Source organism: Lynx rufus, unplaced genomic scaffold, assembly GCF_022079265.1.
Source record: "Lynx rufus isolate CCGP_SWC_20201006 ecotype Redwood Valley unplaced genomic scaffold, mLynRuf1.p SCAF_18, whole genome shotgun sequence".
NCBI lineage: Eukaryota > Metazoa > Chordata > Mammalia > Carnivora > Felidae > Lynx > Lynx rufus.
The window spans coordinates 12,488,158-12,513,783 of NW_025814832.1; the positions used below are offsets into that span (position 1 = coordinate 12,488,158).

General features: G+C 35.4%; 1 protein-coding gene across 2 annotated transcripts in view; it reads right to left on the reverse strand.

Annotated features, from left to right (window-relative positions):
* USP32 (ubiquitin specific peptidase 32) overlaps positions 1-25,626 on the reverse strand; it is a 242,486-nt gene that overhangs the window by 147,810 nt on the left and 69,050 nt on the right. For both annotated transcript variants that reach the window (XM_047080906.1, XM_047080905.1), the window contains exon 2: positions 23,399-23,526. In XM_047080906.1, coding sequence (XP_046936862.1) covers positions 23,399-23,526 — 128 coding nt within the window. The remainder of the gene's footprint in view (positions 1-23,398; positions 23,527-25,626) is intronic.

Genomic DNA, 25,626 nt, shown 5'->3' on the forward strand with positions numbered 1-25,626 from the left:
CAGAACCTGGACTACCATTCCCCTAAGGATGGATAATCAAGATAGTAACATGTTTGTGACTGCCTTTTGCCCATTCCTTCCTATTATTTTAGGACTCTAGGTCAAGTCAAGAAATAATGAGGCAACTGATCACAGAGCATTCTTTCTGCACTATATTCACTGACTACTGGCAATAATAAACCTGCAGGGAAGTTAACAGTACCAGGGAATGCTAGTGAGGTGCTGTCACATGCCAATGCTGCCCTGGGACTTTAAAAAGATAGGGACTCTAAATACTATTTTGAAGAATGATGATAGTAACTTTGTGCTAAGACATTGTTTTCTTACTTGTTCCCCCAGTAACCACAGATACACATTTAACAAATAAATAGCCTTTGGGATATCTTATTATCAACCAAATTTGAGAAACACCCCACTAACCCAAACACATATTCATTCTAGGCAACAACAACAAAAATAAATAAGTGGGACTATATCAAACCAAAAAATGCCTGCACAGCAAAAGAAACCAACAACAGAATGAAAAGGCAACATATGGAATGGGAGAAGATATTTGCAAATATTTGCAAAATATGATAACATATTTATGTTGTATGATACCATACAATGCAATAGTGTGTGCACACACACACACATACACAAACCTGATTTTTCAAATGGCACAGGAACCAAATAGACATTTTTCCAAAGACATACAAATGATCAATAGGTATATGAAAAGGTGCTCAACATCACTAATCATCAGAAAATGAAAATCAAAACCACAATGAGGCAGTATATCACATCTGTTAGAACAACTATCACCTATAGACAAACACATCAAAAAGTATAAAATATCAGGAATTGAATTAACCAAGAATGTGGAAACTTATACTCTGAAACCATAAGACAATGATGAAAGAAACTGAAGACCCAAAGAAATGGAAAGATATATTGCACCCATGAATTGGGAACATTAATATCGCTAAAATATTCATACTACCCAAAACAACCTACAGAGACAATGTAATCCCTATCAAAATTCCAATGGCATTGTTCACAAAACTGGAACAAATAATCCCCAAATTTGTATGAAACCATAAAAGATCCCCAAAAACCAAAGCAATCTAGAGAAAGAAGAACAAAGCTGGAGGTATCACAAATCCCAGATTTCAAACTATACTACAAAGCTATAATAAAGTCAAAACAGTATGGTACGGGCACAAAAACAGACACACAGATCAATGAATAGAATAGTGAGCCCAGAAATAAACCCATGTTTAGAAGGTCAATTAATCTTCAACAAAGGAGATAAAAGGAACAGTCTCTTCAGTAAATGGCTGTTAGAAAAACTGGACAACTACATGAAAAAGAATAAAACCAGGACCACTTTCATTATAGCATATACAAAAGCAAACTCCAAATGGATAGAAACCTTAATGTAAGACCAGAAACCATAGAGCTCCTAGAAGAAAACATAGGCAATAAGCTCTCTGACATCAGTCGTAGCAATATTTTCTTTTGGATCTGTTTCCTCAGGCAAGGGGATCAAAAGCAAAAATAAACAAATAGGGCATCAAACTAAACAAAACTCTTGCACAGCAAAGGAAACCATGAGCAAAATGAAAAGGCAACCTACTGAAAGGGAGAGGATATTTGAAAATGATATAACCACAAGAAGTTAATACCCAAAATATGTAAAGAATTCACACAGGACACCTAGGTGGGTCAGGCGGTTAAGAGTCTGACTTTGGCTCAGGTCATGATCTCGCAGTTCCTGAGTTTAAGCCCCACATCAGGCTTGTGCTGACAGCTTAGAGTCTGGAAACCACTTCAGATTCTGTGCCTCCCTCTCTCTCGCTGCCCCTCCCCCACTCATGCTCTGTGTCTCTCCCTCTCAAAAATAAACATTAAAAAAAATGTAAAAAAAACAAAACCTCACATAACTCAATATCAAAAGAACAAACAATCCACTTAAAAAATGGGAAGAAGACCTACATGCACATTATATAATAGAGAACACATACAAATGGCCAATAGGCACGTGAAAAGATGTTCAACATCACTAATCATCAGGGAAAGGCAAATCAAAACCACAATGAGAAATAAGCCAGACAGACAAAGACAAAAACTTCATGGTATCACTTACATGTGGAATATATATTTTTAACAAATTTTTAAAATTTATATCCAAGTTACTTAACATATATTGTAATAATGATTTCAGGAATAGAATTTAGTGCTTCATCACTTACATATAACACCCAGTGCTCATCCCAACAAGTGCCCTCCTTAATGTCCATCACCCATTTAGCCCATCCCCCCACCCAATACCCCACCAGCAAATCAGTTTGTTCTCTGCATTTAAGAGTCTCCTATGGTTTGTCTCCCTCTCTGTTTTTATCTTATTTCTTCCCTTCCCCTATGTTCATCTGTTACATGTGGAATATTTAAATAAAAAAAAGAAAAGAAAAGGGATTCACACTCTTAGAAACAGAGTAGGAAAGTGGTTGTCAGGGGCTGGCGAGTGGGAGACAGGTTGGTAAAAGTGTACAAACGTTCAGCAGTAAGATGAATAAAGTTTCAGGTTCTACTGTAAAATATGGTGACTATAGTTAACATTGTATTATATAATTCAAACTTGTTAAGAGATTAGAACCTAAATGTTCTCATCAAAAAGAAAGAAAGAAAGAAAGAAAGAAAGAAAGAAAGAAAGAAAGAAAGAAAGAAAAGAAAAAGAGAAGAAAAGAAAAAAAGGAACCCCCAAGAATTAGATACTACCAAAGGAAACTGTCACATTGTCAATTAAAAACAAAAAAGTAAATATCTCAATTCACTTGTCATATAAGACATCTTAACTCTGATAGAATACATCAAAAAAATGGTAAGATCCTTCTCTCTAGGAAGGCAAAGTAGGTGGCCAGGGGACTGGGTGAAAAGGAGATTTTTCACTGTTCGTTCTTTCCTTTTTTTTTTTTTTAATTTTGAACCATAAGGATGTATCATTTGTTTAAAAATACAGAAAGAGGGGGAAAAAAAGCATTTCCTACTTGCCCTCACAAATTATAGAGTACCATCAGAGACATACATAACTCGGGCAAAAAATGAAGTCATTGTCACTAGGCAAGATACTTTTCCAAGTAAGACAATGCTACACATTTTATATAAGAGTCAACATGACAAATCAATGTAAAAGTCTGCAATTCTCAGTGAAACACAGTTGTTAACTCAGGAACCAAACAGAAATGAGTTCAAATCCTAGCTCTTCTACTCAGGGATTGTGTGGTCTTGGATAAGTTATATAATTTCAACTTAAGTTTAGAAAATAAGATTAATAATAATAGCACCTATACCCCACATGGTATATAGAATGTGGTGTAAGAATTAAATATGATTTACATGTTTAGCATAGTGCCAAGTACATGGTAAATAAGTCCATAAATGTTATTTATTTTCATCATCAGTTGGAGGCAACATAGAAAAGTAGTTAATATGGATTTGGATACTTGGACTTGAATCTTGGATCTATGCATTAGCTTTTAATATTTAGATAGTAAACTAACCTCCTTAAGCCTCAGTATTTTTTCCTCATTCATAAAATGGTAATAATATCATTACTTGCATCATGAGAAAAGTCATATAACTTAAACAAGATGTCAAATAAAACTTTGGAAATTCACTAGGCAAACACAATCTTAACCAAGTGTTCAAAGTTAACATCCCCAAAAACAGGATAAACCAGCTACTGTGGTTGTTCAAAGCACTGAATGACATGTTCACAAAGTAGCTAATAAAGTAACAAGCATATAGTATTAATAAAGAACAACCAAAGTTCTTCATAGTTACATAGTTTCTCTGAGGGAAAGGTTTGGTTTCAAATAAACAAGTTGCTTTTATTTGTACCTTGTATAATATTTGCAAACTGTTATTATATATAACTATGTTATTGCCAGTTTTGAGTTCTCAGGCTGAAATTATCCATGAGGATAAAACAAACAACTTTGCCATTACAGCATGATGCTCTCAAATGACCTAATAAGTAGACTAATGACAATTAAACAGTTCAGGTAGTATCTCTTTGGAGTTTAAGTGTAGTAAATATCCTATTATCTTTCAAAATAAATACACTGGTGAGGGCTTAATGTGGCTCCCAAGGATTACTGAAAAAAATAATCCTAACCCTATGAGGAAAAAAAAGAGACAATAAAAAATAAATAGGGACTATTTTTCAGTCCAAAAACTTTTCGATACAAAGCTTTGAAAAAAACAACAAACTCACGCCAATTCATGTCCTTACCTACACCCTTTGGTAGCTTATACTGACCTAAACTCTGTACCACTCAACCATTACATAAATACTATATAACTCTATGAGAAATGGGAAAAACAAAACCTAACTCAATAACTTGTATAAGAATGTGCCAAATACTGTATCAACAGCTGGATTTTATTTTATTAACAAGAGCAACTGGAATACTCATTCTAAAACATGGGAGGACAGGTTATAAATATTTTAAATATCATCATCAGAACAATGTCACCCACACAATAAATTTTCAGTCATCTGTTGAAAATCTCAAACTGAGACTTAAACAACCAAGAATACATAAGTATATAAACCTATTTCCAGTAGTCAAGGAAGATGCTCCTAATTAAATAAAAATATTTTCAGAAAGTAGTAAGTAACTAACCTGGCATTTTAGAACATGGGCATTTATTACCACAATTCCACAGACACATGGCCACATGCAGGTTCTAAGGATTAGGACCTGGAGAGTCTGGGGGGCCATTATTCAGCCTAACACACTGTCCAATCAGAACACCTATAGTCCCAAGAGGGATGGATAAACTCCCATTTTTTTCCCTCTCTGTTGTCCTACAGATTGGCTCTGGACACAATCACAGTAGTGGAAAGTGTGGCACCAGCCTTCCGATTGGTAAACTGAAAACGGCAGCACCAGGGAAAGAGAAAGCACTATGGATACTGAAAGGAGGAAGGAGCTCAGGAGAGTTGGTTTTGAACTCCTTGGTTCATCTCCTAACTGCACATGCATGGATCAGAATCTAAACATCACCACAAAGTCTGAGAACTAAAATTTAGGACAGATCACTGTCTAGGTTCCAGACTGGCCACTGGGTGGTGCACACATGAAACATATCCAAATAACACTGCATGGCCTTTGATAACTCAACATTGAACCATCAACCAAAATGGAAAAAAAAGATAGATTGGAACCTGCAGCCTAAATGATCAACATCAATGATCAACAACCTAAGACAACAAATATATCAACCTCTCCATAGATTTTTAAGAGAATCAGGGGCACCTGGTGGCTCAGTTGGTTAAGCAGCCAACTTCAGCTCAGGTAATATCTTGCAGTTCGTGAGTTTGAGTCCCACATCAGGCCCCGTGCTGACAGCTCAGAGCATGGAGCCTGCTTTGGATTCTGTGTTTCCCTCTCTTTCTCTGCCACTGCCCCTCTGTCCCCCACCCACCCCAGCTTGCACTCTGTCTCCGTCTCTCTCAAAAAGAAATAAATGTTACAAAAAAATTTTTTTTAAATAAAGAGGATCAGAATCTCATAGCATTGTATTAAAAATGTCTGGAATAAAACCCAGAATTACATAGCATGTGAAGACCAGGAAAGTCTCAATTCAATTAGGAAAAGACAATCAACAATTACATGAGACAGATACTAGATTTATCAAAGACGCTGGGGGAGCCATTATTAAAATGACCAAAGAAATGAGGGTAAACTCACTGTTGAACAGAAAAACAAAAAGTCTTAGTACAGAAACAGAAGATATAAAGAAAAACCAAATGGAAATTTAAGAACTGAAAAATACAGTAACAACAACAAAAAATACCACCTCGCTAAATCTACTAATTGGAAATTTGGGAAAACAAGCTCCTCTTTTAAGAATGACAACTCTGGGGCGCCTGAGTGGCTCAGTTGGTTGAGCATCCAACGTCAGCTCAGGTCATGATCTCAGTTTGTGAGTTCAAGCCCTGCGTCAGTCTCTGTGCTGACAGCTCAGAGCCTGGAGCCTGCTTCAGATTCTGTGTCTCCCTCTCTCTCTCTGCCCCTCCCCTGCTCACACTCTGTCTCACTCTCTCTCAAAAATAAACATTAAAAAAAAATTTTTTTTTAATTTAAGAATGACAACTCTTTGGGGTGCCTGGATGGCTCAGTCAGTTAAGCATTGGACTTCAGCTCAGGTCATGACCTCACAGTTTGTGAGTTCAAGCCCCATGTCGGACTCTGTGCTGACAGCTCAGAGCCTGGAGCCGGCTTCGGATTCTGTGCGTATCTCTGTCTCTGTCTCTCCTCCGCCTGCACTCTGTCTCTCAAAAATAAAATAAAAACGTCAAAAAATTAAAAAAAAAAAAGACAACTTGTGAAAGCCAATTCTATTACTCACTAACACCTCAGTATTATTTTAATCAGATGGCTTCCTTCATAACCCAGTGGTTCTAAATGAGAAAGATATATTTCAACTTTGTCACAACTTTAACCATCCCTTTTTGATAAAGTGCCCACAGAGTTTCCACTCAGTAACTACTGAAAAAAGTTAATGAACAGAAATAAATAGTATCAAATCATAACTACTTATTAGATGGAGAAAACAAATTAAAATTGACTACCAGTTACAAAACAGGTCTACTGCTTCACAAGATGTATTTAATATATCTTGACACTCAAGATGCTGTTTCTTTCATGTGAGAAGGGTAGGTCCCTCTGCAGATCTAAATCATATTTATGTGTTAAAACAATGTTCTTAGAAAGATGAATTTAATAAGTATTACAATATACAAACCAAGAAAATGTATGCTGTGACTTAAATCCAATGGCATTTCATCTCTACATTAGTGAATCTTCACAAAAATTTATTAATACAAAATTAATAACAGAATACTGTAGATACCACTTCACACCCACTAGGATGTCTATAACCAAAACACAGATACTAACAAGGTTGGCTAGGATGTAGAGAAGTTGCGACCCTCACACACCATTGGCGATAATGTAAAATAGTACAGCCACTTTAGAAAGTATTCTGGCAGTTCCTCAAAAGGTCAAACACAAAGTTACTGTATGATCCAGAAATTCCATCCAAGGTATATACCCAAGAGAAATGAAAACATACATCCACAAAAATGCACACGAATGTTCACTGCATCACAATTTATAATAGCAAAAATTATAAATAATGCCAATATCCATCATTAGATGAATAAAGAAACAAAATGTGATATATCCATACAAGGGAATGTTATTCGTCAATAAGAAGGAATGAAGGACTGACACACACTGCAACAGAACATAATGTTTTTAAGATCTAAGTCAAAGAAGCCATCTAAGTCACAAAAGGCCATATATTATATTATTCCATTTTTTTAAATGTTTATTAATTTTGAGAAAGACAGCATGTGAGCAGGGGAGAAGGGGAGGGAGAGAGAAGGAGAGGGAGGGCAGGAAGGTCAGAGAGAGAGAGAGAGAGAGAGAGAGAGAGAGAGACAGAGAGAGAGAGAGAGAGAATTCCCAAGCAGGCCCAAGCCCAGCATGGAGCCTGATGCAGGGCTCGATCTCATGAACCATGAGATCATAACCTGTGCCGAAATCAAGAGTCAGACGCTTAACTGACTAAGCCACTCTGGAGCCCCTATATGATTCCATTTTTATGAAATGCCCTGAAAGATAAATCTATAAAGATGGAAGTACATTAATTACTATATTAGCCTAGGGCTGGTAGAGGAGGGTATGGAGAAAACAGGGATGACAAAGGTATAGGGTTTCTTTTGAGGGAGAGGAAATTGGTTGTGGAGTGATGGTTGCACAACTCTGTGAACAAACTAAAAAGCCATTAATTGTATCCTTTCAATGGGTGAATCGAATAACATATATTATATCTCAATAATTAGGAAACTGTTAGAGAAAAAGCTATTAGGAAATAATACTCATGTTTCATTTAAAGCAAAGATCTGTTATACATAGCAAAGTTGGTTTAACACATTTTTCTGAAGACTGCTCCTATAAGCCTTTTTACTCCTCATCTAAAATTTTTGAAAGTCAAATGTAAAAATAAGAAAGAATGAAGATAGGAAAAATAGTTCAGAATAAATCTTATGTATGTACTGTATGCCAATATGGTTTTCTATATAAATTTCAAAACACCACTGGAAATTTGGAAATTAATGAGAAAATTTGTCATTTGGAAATTAAGGAGAAAATTATTCTTCAGAGAATACTATTAAAGTTGCCACCAATATATAAAATAACTTAAGCAAACTATTTTGTCTACTACTAATTTCTATGAGTAATGCCAACTATAAACTGGTTTTAAAAAGTATACACTAGGGGCACCTGGGTGGCTCCGTCGGTTAAGTGTCTGACTTTGGCTCAGGTCATGATCTCGTGGTCCGTGAGTTTGAGCCCTGCATTGGGCTCTGTGCTGACAACTCAGAGCCTGGAGCCTGCTTCAGATTCTGTGTCTCCCTCTCTCTCTGCCCCTCCCCCATTCATGCGCTGTCTCACTCTGCCTCAAAAATAAATAAACATTTAAAAAAAAAAAAAGTATACACTATTTAAGGGGCACCTGGGTGGCTTGGTCAGTTAAGCATCTGACTCTTGATTTCAGCTCAGGTTATGATCTCATGGCTCGTGAGATGGAGCCCCACATCAGGCTCTGTGCTGACAGTGTACAGCCTGCTTGGGATTCTCTTTCTCCCTCTCTCTGCCCTTCCTCCACTCATGCACACACTCTCTCTTTCAAAATAAATAAACATGAAATTAAAAAATGATAAACTACTTAAAAAAGCTAAACTCTACCCAGAATCCGTCAAAAATGAAAACACATTTTTAGAGATGCTACTAACTTGATTTTGAAGAGTATCTCAGCTTCTTTCACATTAGACAAGAAAAAAACCTAATTCTTTTTTTTTTTTTTTAACGTTTATTTAGTTTTGAGACAGAGAGACACAGAGCATGAATGGGGGAGGGTCAGAGAGAGGGAGACACAGAATCTGAAACAGGCTCCAGGCTTCCTGCTGTCAGCACAGAGCCCGGCGCGGGGCTCGAACTCACGGACGAGATCATGACCTGAGTCGAAGTCAGCCGCTTAACCGATTGAGCCACCCAGGCGCCCCAAAAAAATACCTAATTCTTAAGCCTGATTTTTCCTTTCCTCTGAGGTCAAGTGCTTCATACAGGTGGAATTTTAAATTTATTTTTTAATTTTATTTATTTTGAGAAAGCACTGTACAAGAGCAGGGGAAGAGGAGAGAGCGAGAGAGGGAGAGAAAGAATCCCAAGCAGGCTCCATGCTGACAGTGCAGAGCTGGATCCCACTACTGTGAGATGATGGCCTGAGCCGAAATCAAGAGTCAGATGCTTAACCGAATGAGCCACCCAGGTGCCCTACAGATGGGATTTTATATCTGGTATTTTCCCACTGTTATTATTAATGGTAATTTAACAACATGCAAATGATGTGATTAAAATTCATCTTCAATTCACCACCTATATTTTATCTTGATGTCCCACATTACTTCAATGGCAAATAAAACTCACTAATTAAATTAATATTTTATGCACAGTTGGGACACGGAAGGCCAAAAAGCATAAAAGTCCATGGAATATCAGAGGATAGAAAGACAGCCTGATATAGATAGATAAATAGAAAGATAAATATATACAAAGTATATATGTATGTATCACAACTAAAATACTTAAGCTAAAGTACATTTGGAAGACCAGTATAAAAAATTAACATTTGTCTCACAAAAAATTATACTAAAAAACTGGAGGAATGTTATGGGATGATTTAGCCACAGATATGAAAACTAAGCAAATGAAAAAATAAGCTTAATTGTTAACTACAGGAAAATAAAAAATAAAAAAATAAAGAAAACTAAATCATAACATACCATGTTGCAAAAAATATTTATATATCATAATACTGTAGGGGCGCCTGGGTGGCTCAGTTGGTTAAGCGTCGAACTTCAGCTCATGTCATGATCTCATGGTTCGTGAGTTCAAGCCCCCTCTGTGCTGACAGCTCAGAGCCTGGATCCTGCTTCAGATTCTGTGTCTCCCTCTCTCTCCGCCCCTCCCCCACTCATGCTCTGCCTCTGTCTCTCAAAAATGAATAAACGTTCAAAAAAATTTTAAATATATATATATATATGTATATATATATATAATCATAATACTGTAAAGAACAAATACTGATTTATCCAAAAACTGTGATATACTGCACTGAGAAGATGTGGAGGGGAGTGTATAAGAAAGCTAAATATTTCCTGCAATTGGAAAGCAAAGAGTAAAAATCTAAAATCAACTAAGAAACAGCAGTAAAGACTACTAGTTAGGAGACAGGTATATAAACCAGAAGCTATTTCTAGAAAATGGTTGCCTCAAGATTGAGGTAGGTGGGGGGACTCTTGGTTTTTAACTAGCTCTTTCTGATTCTGCTTTGACCATGTGCATATATCACTATGATAAAAAAAATAATTGAAAAACTTGATTTGCAAAGCAGGTTAACTGGCTGCTACTGGAGATGACTCTAGGTAATGGGAATAAAATGGAGGTTTACTTTTCACTAATACTTCTGTAAGTTTTAAATAGTGAGCCACAAGCACACATTACCTATTTCTTTTAAATCAATTCATAAATAATAGGTCACAGGATTATAAAACATGAAATACAGAGCAACTGAAAATAAGAGCACTATAATTCAATTTAAATAATATAACTAAAACATTCATTGCATATATTTTTCAAAAGGCAATTTTATTAAATAAAATTTTCATCTATATAGGAATGACTAGCCTCCACAGGACTGTCCAATCTATTTAAATAAATTCCTGTTTCTACTCACCCTGGATGATAATACAGCTTATATGATATAGCTTGTGGCAGAAACTGTTAGCTGTCTACACAACATCCATTTTTTCTTTCCTCCTCATTAATAGAACCTCAATTTTTTCCATGATATTAGTGATCAATCATAAATCAAAACTTGCATTTCAGATCATCTGCTCTTATAATTTGATTTGGGGGCCCTTATTGGAAACAAGGTTTATTTTCTCATTCTACTGAGACTTAATGTTTTTGGTCACATGGAATTCTTTGACCTCAGTATGAGAAATGCTGTAAAATGCCTTTTCTTTTTAAGGTTTTATTTTTGTTTGTTTTTGTTTTTATCAGTTGGTTGTTTTTGCACATTAATTTTTTTTAATCTTTTAAAAAATCTTTATTTATTTATTTATTTTTAACTTAATTTTTTATTTTTTTAGATTTACATCCAAACTAGCTAGCATTTAGTGCAACAATGATTTCAGGAGTAGATTCCTTAATGCCCCTTACCCATTTAGCCCACCTCCCCACCACAACCCCTCCAGTAATCCTCAGTTTGTTCTCCATACTTTTGAGTGTCTTCTGTTTTGTCCCCCTCCCTGTTTTCATATTATTTTTGTTTCCCTTCCCTTACGTTCATCTGTTTTGTCTCTTAAAGTCCTCATATGAGTGAAGTCATATGATTTTTGTCTTTCTCTGACTAATTTCACTTAGCATAATACCCTCCAGGTCCATCCACGTAGTTGCAAAAGGCAAGATTTCATTCTTTTTGATTGCTGAGTAATACTCCATTGTATGTATGTATGTGTATATATATATATATATGTGTATATATATATATATATATGTATATATATATATGTGTATATATATATATATATATATATATATATATATATATGTATATATATATACCACATTTTCTTTATCCATTCATCCATCAATGGACATTTGGGCTCTTTCCATACTTTGGCTATTGTTGATAGTGCTGCTATAAACATGGGGGTGCATGTGTCCCTTCGAAACAGCACATCTGTATCCCATGGATAAATGCCTAGTAGTGCAATTGTTGGATCATAGGGTAGTTCTATTTTTAGTTTTTTGAGGAACCTCCATACTGTTTTTCAGAGTGGCTGCACCAGCTTGCATTCCCAAGGTTGTATTTATTTTTAAGAGAGAGAGAGAGACAGAGTACTAGCAAGGGGAGAGACAGAGAGAGAGGGAGACAACAGAATCTGAAAAAGGCTCCAGGCTATATCTAAACTGTCAGCACAGAGCCCAATGCGGGGCAGGAACTCATGAACCGTGAGATCATGACCTGAGCTGAAGTCAGATGTTTAACCAGCTGAGCCACCCTGATGCCTATCCCTTTGAGGTTCCACCACAGGATCACTAAAGGAAAATCCATGTGCATAGGACATAATCTATAATTTAAGTCCCATTTCCCCAAAAAGACTTACCAAATTTTATTTATATAGATATTACCCTCTCAAATTACTTTATTGTTAAAGAACAAACTGTTAAATTTGTTAAAGGGAAAATGTTAAATACTATTTTTAGAAAAAATGAAATAATGCTATTTGCTCCATATTCTTAAATACTGTTTTATTATATCTGCCCTACAATCCATATTTTTTTTTCACATAAGAATTATCGTAGAGCTTCATAGGCCTGTGTCAGGTATCTATCCTGCAGAACCATTGACTATTAGATGTTAAGCACGAGTCCATATCATAAAATGTTTGTGTAACACAAGAGTCCAAAAATAAGTTCTAATACTCTTCTTAAATTCAGAGAATAGAGTACTCCATATTACTTCCCTCCCTTCCTCAAGCCAAAAGAAAAGGAGCCTTGCCTAAACAAAGTATCCAGGATACCTCTGTATATTATCTATTTTTAAAAATTTTTTTAATGTTTTATTATTTATTTTTGAGATAAGAGTGCAAATGGGAGAGGGGCAGGGAGCAGGGACGACAGAATCCAAAGCAGCTCCAGGCTCTGAGCTGTCAGCACACAGCCCAACATGAGGCTCGAACCCACCAGCTGTGAGATCATGACCTGGGCCAAAGTTGGACACTCAACCGACTGAGCCACCCAGGCGGCCTGTACATTACCTATTTATATCTGACAGACTGCCTGTCTGACCAATAAACTAATCCTAGAATTAACTGGACAAACCAGATTACCAGCTCTGTTTGTCTTAGGTAACTTCCTGTTGCCACCACACCCAATAGCAAGTCCTGAGATTTGGTCTCTACCTCTTTTCTCGTCTCTAAAGATACCTTGTCTTAAGTCTTCTTAATTGTCTAATTAAGTCTTAAGACTTAATTGTGTGTGACTTGACACAATTACAAGTCATACAGCATAAAACCACAGTGTCACCAGACATCAGTGAAGTAAATTATTGGTATACCTTCTCAATTAGCTTGGCAGTGGTTTAAAATAAAGAATTTCTTTGAAGTTCTGGGTTGTAACTCCCCTTCCATTCACTAACATCCTTAAAGCAAATATTTGTCTCTTTTCATAGTTGATCTATTCCCACCTCAATGAAAAAGCTGAAGTCTCCTTATACCCACAGGTGCTTTGAAGAAGCCTATTACAGGTTCAGGTTCAACCACTAGGTTTCAAGTCAAAACTGCTCTCCTTGGAATCAGTCAGTGTTCTGAATTCTGCCCGTGGAGAATCCCTAGCTAGCTTTTTTTCTTTGCTGTTTTCACACCTTAATCCATATTCCTAAAACTGGATCCTTGCCCTCACAACTGGCTCCTTGTCCTACTTTATTATGCATATTTTTCTTGGAAACTGATTATCCTGGATCTTCTATTTTTAATGATCTCATTCTGGAATTTCCTTGCTTTAACTTCAAGTTTCTCAAAGTGCAATTTAATCCATACCTTCAGATCAGGAGAGAAAAGGCAGAATTCCAAATTTATCATTGAGAATTTCTTCCTTTTCACTGCCCCAACTTTCCCAGCCTAACCTAGCCTACATCCTTTCCCCTCCATTCCAGACTGATTTCAAAGGCCACTAAAACATCATAAATTTAATGGCACTTCTAACTTCTCTAATTACAATCAAGCTGGTCATATTCCTAATTCTGACAACAATTCTGATCAAAAGTTTGGAGGTTCTTTTGCCTCAGAACTTAAATGACTAGGAAAAGACCCTGAAGTAAATTAATAAAGTTAGAACTAAAGCCCAAATATTTAACAAAGACTGAAAAGGAAATGATACATTTTATCAATAGTCAATTTTTATATTTCAGGCTCACTTTTCCAAGTAGTATAAGTGTTCTTCCTGAAAAACACAAAATGTACATCCAATTAAATATTTTACAAAGTTTTTGAGGGATAACTGAAGTATAATAAACTGCATATATTTTTTATTAGTTCCATTTTATTTTTTTATTTTTTTTAATGTTTATTTATTTTTGAGAGAGCTAGAGCATGAGCGGGGGAGGGGCAGAGAGAGAGGGAGACACAGAATCCAAAGCAAGCTCCAGGTTCTGAGCTGTCAACACCGAAGGGCTCGAACTCACGGACCGCAAGATCATGACCTGAGCCAAAGTCGGACACTTAACTGACTGAGCCACCAAGGCAGCCCTAGTCCCAGTTTTCAAACTGCACATATTTAAAGTATACAAACTAACCAGTTTTGTGATGCCATGCCATACCACTGAAATCATCACCACACTGAGAACATAACATTTTTATCACTTCAAAAGTGTCCTAATGTCTGCATATAATCTATCTCTCCCTCTTCTTCCCCCTGTACCAACAACACCCAGTAAGCTTCCTTTCAGGATAACTTTGCAATTTCTAGAATTTTATATGAATGAAACAATAAGCATGTGTTCTATTTTTATTTGGGTTCTTTCACTTAACACAATGATTTTGAGATTCATTCATGTTTTTGCATGTATCAATAGATCTTCCATTTTATTGCCGAGTCATCAAATATAATTTTACAAAGTAGTAAAAAGAAAATCCTCATTGTGAAAACATCTTACTATATTTATGATGTCTAGAACAGATATTTTTAATATGCTTCTGTGTTTTTTTAAGTCTACTTATTTATTTGGGGTGAGGGGAGGAAAGGAGGGGCAGAGAGAGAGGAAGAGAAAGAATCCCAAGCAGGCTCCATGCTGTCACAGCAGAACCCAACAAGGGGCTCAATCTCAGGAACTGTGAGCTCATGACCTGAGCCGAGATCAAGAGTCAGATGCTTAACTGATGAAACCACCCAGGCACCCCCGCTTATTTTAAAAGGAAGAATGTCACAGAAAAACTGCACAATGAAGAAATATATTTTATTAATCACCTCTGGAAAAAAAATAAGAATTAAAAACTTCAATGATCTAACTTTAGCAGCTAAAAATACAGGACTACATTCTTTAAAACTTACTCCCACGGAAATGAAAAAAATGTAAAACAAACAAACAAAAAAAAGGCACCTGTCTGGCTCAGTTGGGAGTATGAGACTCTTGATCTCAGCGTTGATAAATTCAAGCCGCACACTGGGTATAGAGATTACTAAGTAAATAACTTAATCCCATGGATTAATTTTTTTTTAATTTTTTAATATTTGTTTTTTGAGAGAGAGACAAAGTGCGAGTAGGAGAGGAACAAAGAGAGTGAGAGATGAGAGAATCTGAAGCAGGCTCCAGGCTCTGAGCTGTCAGCACAGAGCTTGACACGAACCATGAAATCATGACCTGAGCCAAAGTCGAATGTTCCAAGCACACCCCCCCTCTTTTTTAAGAGAGAGAGAGATCACACACAACCCAGGGATGGGGGAGTAGCGGGGGAGAGACAGAGACAGAGAGACAGAGAGAGTGAGAGGGAGAATCCACAGCAGGCTCCATGCTCAGCTTGGAGCCCAACATGGGGCTTAATCTCATGAGCTTGGGATCATGACCTGAGCCGAAATCAAGAGTCAGATGCTCAACTGACTGAGCCACCCAGGTGCCCCTCCCATAGAATAATTTTTAAATGTGTATTATTGAGAAAAGTTAATATGGGAAGAAAATAAAGCAATAATTTTTACTGTATGTACTGTAACCCATTTATTATTACATGCTGTCCAAAGTTCAAAGAACTTTTATGTTTTCACAAAAAATCACAGGCATTTTATAATAAATATCTAGTTTAGATAATGTGTATAAATGAAAGATTCCTACTAAAGAAAAATACTATTAAAAAAAGGATGGATTGTAGTAAAGACTTCCTTTCTAGCTAAATATAAAAACATTTTTCAATAATTTGCCCTCCTATACTAGTTTGCATACACATAGGAGGATACACTGTTTCTTATACCATTTATTTCTGAGAATATATCCTTGAAAATCCTAAAATTGGCTGAAATGTCCCTTAACTACAAAATTAATCCAAAAATCCTAACTTTTATTATATTTTACATAATATTTGAAGCTACAATATATGTAGTTATATTGCTTATACATGTGCATTGCTTATAAATTTTTATTTTAAATTATAATGTATATAATCTGCAATGTTAACCATTACAAAGCTAGCAATTTTTTAAAGTCTGTCATTTTTCATAATAGCATATTATTTGGATAATATCTCAGATTCTTAGAAAGGTGCTGCAGGATATTCTTATAACTTTAAGAAGAGGATAGGAAAACATGTATCCTAAAGCTCTAAGTATAAATGACTCAAAACACAAATTTTTTCCTCTTCATATTCTCAAGCAGCTACTCAGAAAAAGTATCAAGGTATTACATTTAAAAGCACATTAAGAAAGGATTCTCACATTTATCACTTAATGACAAAAATAAATATAAAAGTCCAACTGTATTTGTAACTCTTTTCCCTACATTTTAATCTAAATACTGAATGTAATAACTCGCACTAGTCAAAGATGACAGACTCAAAAGATAGTAACTACCATACGCAAGGCAAACAAAATAGTTCCATTTCTGCGACAAACAGAAATTTATTAGGTAGGTACTCAATAAAAGAAAGTTATGTTTATTCCACCTATGGGCATGGGGAGAAAGGGGAAAAGGTAAGAATTCAGATGTCTGCCCTCTACATTCACCCAAGTTTAGCAATATTAGTTGCTTTCCCTATCATTTAGAATTTTTATATGAATTTTATGTTTCTATAGTCAAACTTAGCTAAATCTCACCAGCTAAACTGTAGCAGTTTTGAACATGGTTATAAATTAAATCTACCTTACTTTACCCTATAATGCCAATTAAGGAACATGCTATTGGAGAGATGTGTTGATCAAGACCGACTTAAACAGGATATTAATTATTTTTGTCATCTCCTACACCAGTCATGTCAGTAGCTCAGTTAATAAACCAATTCAAGTAAATGATTATGCATAAGTTAATTTCTCTAAGAGTATTTTTCAGTATCAGTATAAATAATTTCAATGACAGATGTAATACCACTTAGAAATTCATAATTTGTGTAATGTACTTGATGTAATATTTTAGATAAGAAGTTCACTAGTTCCATTATGCTCAATGACATATCAGCTCCTCTACTTTAACCTCTGTTTTTCAAAAGTTTATGAAGCTGTTTAAAAACCACTCTAGGATAGGGGTGTCTGGGTGGTTCAGTAGGTTAAGTGTCTGACTCTTGATTTTGGCTCAGGTCATGACCTCGTGGTTGATGAGTTCGAGCCCCATGCTGACAACAAGAAGCCTGCTTGGGATTCTGTCTCCCTCTCTCTCTGCCCCTCCCCAGCTGTCTGCCTATCTGTCTCTGTCTCTCTCTCTGTCTCTCTCTCAAAAATAAATAAACATTTTTTTAAAAAATCACTCTAGATAAAATTTGGCAGTTAAGAACCAAAAAGACAATAATGCACATTTTTTTAAAGTCCATATGTATGTTTACAAGAGAGTGAAATATTCTGTCAATATTCTCATCTAACAGAATCCTTGGAATCTTTTCTGTCCAGAAATATCGAAATCTTGAAAAACAATGAAATTTAAGAACCAGCATAATTACACTGTGAACAAAAAGTGATGCAGTTAAACTCTAGTAAACGTTTTACAGATTCTAGCTACAGAGAAAGATTTTAAAACCAGAATCCTGCTTAGTGTTCTCCTGTCAGCTATAATGTCAAGATCAGAATTTACCATAACAAATGAAAACATTAGCTATTCTTCTCTGGTGGATATAAATACATTAGTTATGTCAGTATATTACAACAGTCAATGATGAGTAGCATCAAATGCTGACAATAACTTTGAGTTGTCAAGGAAGTTGTTTTCATCATTTAAGAAAATCCAACATAAAGGGATATAACAAAAATACAGATCAACTAATATCAAAACAAGAAAACACTAATCATAATTCTGTGGTCAGTCCCCCTAAACCTAGACTATCTAGTAAATACATGTCCCTAGTCCCAATATGAATACTTCAGTATAAACTTACCACCTCTAATGGAAAAATATCCTACTGATCAACTGTTTTCACATGTTGACCACTGTGTCTGAAAATACACCAGGCTCTAAGATTGCTTTCACTTAAAATGTGTATTTTCCTCTAATCTGGAAAAGGTTAAATGTTCAAAGACTGCAAAAGTTAGCAAAGCTGACTTCACAAATATTGGTTTCCTAGTCATTGTTGTAATAAGATTTTGCAGAATAACATAAATATTTTTTAAAAATCATTAAATCAAATACTCATTAAGTTTACACTATGCACAGCACTCTGGGACATATTTTTTTATTTTTTTTTTAATTTTTTTTTTTTTAATTTTTTTTTTTCAACATTTATTTATTTTTGGGACAGAGAGAGACAGAGCATGAACGGGCAAAGGGCAGAGAGAGAGGGAGACACAGAATCGGAAACAGGCTCCAGGCTCTGAGCCATCAGCCCAGAGTCTGACGCGGGGCTCGAACTCACGGACCGCGAGATCGTGACCTGGCTGAAGTCGGACGCTTAACCGACTGCGCCACCCAGGCGCCCCTGGGACATATTTTTTAAAAGCCATAAAGTCTGCCCATCAAGAATCATAACTTAGTTGAGAGACAAGATTTAAGTGAATAATTAGCGAACAAGCCATTATTTCATAAAATGTTGTGCTACATAGTAGATAGAGGCAGGCTTTAATACCTATAAGGAATCAGAGTAAAACAATGTAGGCTAAAACTGTCGAAGGGAGCTATAAGGAGAAAGGTGGAATGGTATTACTATACTATCCAGTCATCCAGAGTTGAAATCAATCCTAAAATAGAAATTTAAGAGTTTCCAGTTAAAAGAAATCATTAATGAGTAGGTACTCATTAACGAGCTACTCATTAATGATTTCTTTTAACTGGAAACACTTTAAATTCATTAAAATGGTGAGAACTACTTTTAAGTGAATGTGAAAACAATAGGAAATGATTACAAATTAATACTACATGGAAATATTTTGTTATTAGAATTTCTTTGGGAGACTAGGAGTTGGGGGATGGGTGATTCCCTAATGAAAATATAAGCACTGGTTTATTAAGAACTAGTGACTTTGCTTCCAAAAAAGGCCAAATTCAAGTATTATACATGTTTCATTTACTTACCATGTACTTCATTTTTACTTTGTTTTCTCAATCCCCTCATATTTTATTCATTTAATATTCTATTCAAATAATATGTGGTTACTACTATTAGCAAGGTCAGAATTGCATCAAAATATTTAATTACACTAATCTATCCTAGAAACAAGAGACTAATGAAATCAAAGCTTAAATTCTAAAAACTGTAAACTGTCATGAGTTCTTACTCTTAATCCAGAATGTCTTGAAATTTATCATAGCAAGTCTTCAGAGAAGGTAAAAAAAATGGGAATTCAGTTCTAAATAAATCTCTTTTGCTCTAAAAATATACAGCTTCTCTCTTCTAGAAAATAATTTAGAAACTTACCTTGGCTCCTTAATTAACATATTAAGGACTAAAGTTATTGTCTTTTTAAGTTTAACGTCCTTTTGCACTAAGATTCTAAAAATATCTCCCCTTGGGGTGCCTAGGTGGCTTAATCAGTTAAGCTTTGACTCTTGATTGACTCTTGATTTCAGCTTAGGTCATGATCTCAGGGTCATGAGATCAAGCTGTATTGCATGCTCCCGACTCTACCGTAGGTGTGGAGCCTGCTTAACAGTCTCTCCCTCTCCCTCTGCCTCTCCCTTGTCGCACACACAAGCTCACTCTCTTCTCAAAAAAAAATTAAAAAGAGAAAAAAAAAAACCTCCCCTTGCTCTTAAAAAATATGTTATTACATTTCCTTTAAAGAAAAACACTGATTGGGGCGCCTGGGTGGCGCAGTCGGTTAAGCGTCCGACTTCAGCCAGGTCACGATCTCGCGGTCCGTGAGTTCGAGCCCCGCGTCAGGCTCTGGGCTGATGGCTCAGAGCCTGGAGCCTGTTTCCGATTCTGTGTCTCCCTCTCTCTCTGCCCCTCCCCCATTCATGCTCTGTCTCTCTCTGTCCCAAAAATAAATAAACGTTGAAAAAAAAAAAAAAAAGAAAAACACTGATTAACTAGGAAATGAACTTCTCTCCCCACCCACAATTAGCAGCTTAAATGGTTCCTGGGGCTTTTCTTATAGAGATACTGACATTAAAATAATGCTGTTGTGCCTCAAAACATTAACTTCAGAATCTCACCAAGAGTACCCTCTTCACCCAAATTTAAGGCCAAACTTCTCCATAGGATTGTAAGAAAGATCTCACAAAGGACATCACTTCATTTATAAATCCTATCATTTAACTTATTTCTCTGCAGCTGTAGAATACAGATCCTCCATTCTGAGTCTACCTACTAAGACTAAATCCAAGCTTCAAAACTTGAATTTTGAATGGGAAATTCACATCCATTTTATTTAAAATGTGCCACTTCTCCTTCAATAAATTACTCTGCAAATATGAATTATACTATAAAATTCTCTCCCTTTCCCAAACACACAAAAGCTGATGAAATCTATCTACTAACACACCTATCTCAGAGAGATGGCTAAAATAAAACATAAGCTCATTTTATATAAATGTTAAAACTATTCCAGAACTCAGCTTTTTTAAGTTCTTTCTGAGCTTTTTGGGGTTCACTCATCCTTTTGAGATTACAATGTGAGAAACTATTTTATAATAGTTTCTGAGAAAATACCAGAGACTAATTAAAGATAAAGTACTTAGTTCCTTATCATACTTTACAACATACACAATATACTACACATACTAATCAATATACACATGCTAATAGTACCTGTCCTCACTTAAAATAAGCCTATGTCAGTAAATTAGGGCAAAAAAAGCTAACATCATCACTAAAAGCATTTATAGAATTTATATGTGTTTAATACAGTGCTAGAGTTTACACCAAAAGGCATTAACTACAATGAAACTGAAACCTGACACTATCATTGTTTACAAATTGTTTACAATTTAAAATTAAGATCATTCTTGTAAAATAACTACCTTAATTATTCTAGCCAGTGATGACTCTCAACAGAGTCCAAAGGACAGAGGCAAGATCCCTGAAATAGTTTTGGGTGGAATGAAATTTATGGAATATTTACATAAAAATGATGTTGCAAGGAGTTCCACTTCCACCTTATATGTACAAAGTCTGAAAGAGAGTTACTCCTAACCTAAAAAACAGAAAAAGCCAGATAAACTATCATACAACATTTCTTGAGCCTGTCAGAGGCAACCAAGTAGCCTGACATCCCAGGAAGGACAGATTCCTCCAAAACATAGGATGCATGAATTGCCTGTCCAATAGCAGAACATGGGAGGAAGATGCAGGTGCTATTAAAAGAGAGTAAGAAAAAAAATCAGCTAAAATTTTAACTGATCTGTTTTCTGTTTCCATAGAGTTGGCTATTCCCACCATTTCATACAAATGGAATTTAAAAAATTGTGTCTTTGTGTTTGGCTTCCCTGACTTAGCATGTTTTACAGGTTCATCCATGCACATATCAGAAAACTTCATTCCTTTTTATTAACAAATAATATTTCACTGCATGGATTTACAACATTTTGTTCAGTTGACAGACATCTGATTTCTGCAATGAAAACTACAAAACATGAAAAAAATTAAAAACCAAATGTAAAAACTTCCTAATTTCATAAGTCAAAAGATTTAAATATTGTTAAAATGGTTAATACTCATGCTGAAACAGAAAGCTCAATAAGTAGTATTAAGAAAAAACTTAACTCTATCATAATTCTGAAACAATGGCAGAATACATAATTTTACACAAGAATACATTTAAGAGAATTAATGCAACATATATCCTGATCCAAAAAAAGATAAAAATTAAAAATGCAAACCCTATATTATGTAAACCTCAGGTTCAAAAGCACACAACACAGGTTAGAAAAAGAAACTGTCATTAATTAAGAATGGTGAATTATGGTTCTTTATAATATACCAAGCCTAAAATAACTATAATTTTCAGTGTTTTATTAACAGTTTCAGTGTTTTATTGTCATTTCATATTCAGAATAACATAGTGCATATCTGTGTCTATAGCTATAAAATAATTAACTATTTTTAGAAAGAGTATATTTATATCAACTTAGCACATTTTACCTCTACGTAAAATTTTTGGTAGAAATTAAATAAGCCTTTACAGGTTCCAGTGAGCTAGCATTTCATTTATAACACTTAATTTTAATTTTTTTTTTCCTAATGTTTACTTACTTTTGAGAGAGAGAGACAAAGCACAAGTGGGAGAGGGGCAGAAGGAGAGAGAGACACAGAATCTGAAGCAGGCTCCAGGCTCTGAGCACAGAGCCCAACGCGGGGCTCGAACCCACAGACTGTGAGATAATGATCTGAGCCGAATTTGGACGCTCAACCAACTGAGCCACCCAGGTGCCCCAACACTTAATTTTATACAATTAATTTAATTAGGTTTTACTAAAATGGAAAGGTTTTCTTTAACACAAAATTTATAAAACATATTCCCAACATAAAATTTATGTCAGAGTAACAAAGTTTATAAGAATAAGAAGCCAGTCATACAAATGGTCCCATGATTATAATCAGTGGCTATTAAAACTCAAAAATATAAAAGTACAACTGCAGATCTGTGTTACGCCCCTATGGCCTCTAAAAACACAATTATACTGACATCTAAAATAAGACTTGCTTTAAGATAAAGGGAGGTAAACCTTTGAGAGACTCTTAAATACAGAGAACTGAGTGTTGCTGGAGGGGAGGTGTGTGGGGGGATGGGTTAAAGGAGTGATGGTCATTAAGGATGGGACTTTTAGGAATGAGTACTGGGTGTCATATGTAAGAGATGAATCATTGGGTTCCACTCCCAAAACCAAGACTACACTGTATATTAACTAACTTGAATTTAAATAATAAAAAATGAAATAATGAAATGAAATATAAAAAAAATAAAATATAAAATAAAATAAAATAAAATAAAATAAAGTAAAAATAAAATAAAAATACCTGTTTACCTACTTGGCAAGAAAAATAACTGTGAGGAAGATTATACATGTTAAGGCCAGAAGGCTCCTCAGGAACTCAGGCTGGTGGGTAACTATCTCAAAGGAAAACCTAGAATATAAAGATTACCTCAGCAACTTTTGGAGGCACTCCATCCCCAAGCACCTCCCTGATGAAGCAGTGTTGGCCCATATAGTATGAGAGTCCACAGGTCCTCTTGAAGGCATCTTTCAGTCGTTTCAGCTCTACGTCGGTAACTGTAATCCAGAAATTGAAGAGGGTAAGAAACCAGAAGAAAAAAGAAGTCTTTCAAAATCTTCATTTTTTCAAAATAAGTGTTGGCAAGGATGTGGAAAAAAGGGAATCCTTGTGCATTGTTGGTGGGAAGGTAAACTGATGCAGCCACAATGGAAAACAGTATAGAGGTTCCTCAAAAAAATTAAAAATAGAAATAACATACAATTCAGCAGTCCGCTTCTGAGTATTTGCCCCCACCCCCCCTTCTGAGCATTTATCCAAAGAAAACAAAAACACTAATTTGAAAAGACAGATGTGCCCCTATGTTCGCTGCAGCATTATTTACAATAGCCAAATTATGGAAGCAACCCTAAGTGTCCACGAACTGATAAATGGATAAAGAAGATATGGTATAGATATATCTAGATATGTAATGTGGAATATTACTCAGCCATAAAAAAAATGAAATCCTGCCACTGGCAACAACATGAATGGACTCAGACAGTATTATCCTAAGTGAAATAAGTCTGACAGGGAAAGACAAATCCTGTATGATTTCACTTATATGTGGAATCTAAAAAAACAGAAACAGACTCATAAATACAGAGAAAAAACTGGTGATAGCCTGAGAAGAAAGAAGGGATGAGGTGATGGACAACATAGGTGAAGGAGATAAAGAGGTACAAACTCCCAGTTATAAAATAAATAAGTTACAGGGATGCAAAGTACAGCATTGGGAATATAGTCAATAATAGTGTATTAACTTAGTATGGTGACAGGTGACAACCATTTCATTATGTATATATATATATAGTTTTTTCAATTTTTTTAATGTTTATTTATTTTTGAGAGAGACAGACAGAGCACAAGTAGAGTAGGGGCAATGAGGGAGATACGGAATGCGAAGCAGGCTCCAGGCTCTGAGCTGTCAGCATAGGGCCTGACATGGGCTGGAACCCACCCACGAACCGTGAGATCATGATCTGAGCTGAAGTTGGACACTTAACCAACTGAGCCACCCAGGCACCCTTCATTATGTATATAAACATTGAATCACTATGTTATATACCTGAAACTAATATAATATTATATGTCAACTATACAATTTTTTTTAAATCAAATTAAATCTTTACATTTTTCCAACCAAATTCCAAATAAAAAACTGGCCCTAAAAAATATAAATATTACTCCTAATAAAATATTATTCCTAATAAAGTATTACAAAATATTATTCCTAACAAAAATATCATTTCTCTTTCCAGATAAGTATGACAAAGCCAAAGATATTTTGTCATAATTCCAATACTTTCCAATCTAATGAAGAAAATAAATGGGAAAATTGTTGACCCACTACTTTCCAACAACAGAATAGTAAACATACAAATTTTAGGCAGGGGCAAGGAAGAGGTAACAAGTATTTCAAATTAGCTTATAATCTAAATGGCATTAGATTCTGCAAATAATATGTTTTCAGCAACAATGCATTCATTTCCTTTGGGATAAAAATTATATTATCTGTACTTCTTCAGCACTTATCTATCCATGTGAAGGACAGATCCCAAGTTTAGCTTAAATTTTGTCATCATTTATAAAGAAAGTAATCTTCTATAAATAATTATTTTAACAAACTAACATTTTATTTTCTTTCCTTTTTTTAAAAAAATGTTTATTTTTCAGAGAGAGAGAGCAGGGGAGGGACAGAGAGAGACAGAGAGACAGAATCCCAAGCAGGCTCCACCCTGTCAGCACAGAGCTCGATGCGGGGCTAAATCTCATGAACTGTGAGATTATGACCTGGGCAGAAATCAAGATTTGGATGCTTAACCAACTGAGCCACCCAGGCACCCTAACAACCTAACATTTTTAGGCCCCCACTATCAAAAAAATTAGAGTCATTACTTTATTTTAGGCATTGCAGACTTTTTCCACTGAATAGAACAATATCTGTCTACAAGGACAAGAAAAATACCCTTTAATATTACACAGTCAGTTCAAGGATCATAATGGAGGCAGAGAAATGGTAGCTTTAGCCCAAGCCGGAGGAAAAGAAGACTGGACAGAGAGAATGATTACATAAAATTTTAAAGGCTAACCAAAGCCAAAGGAACAAAGGCATGTCA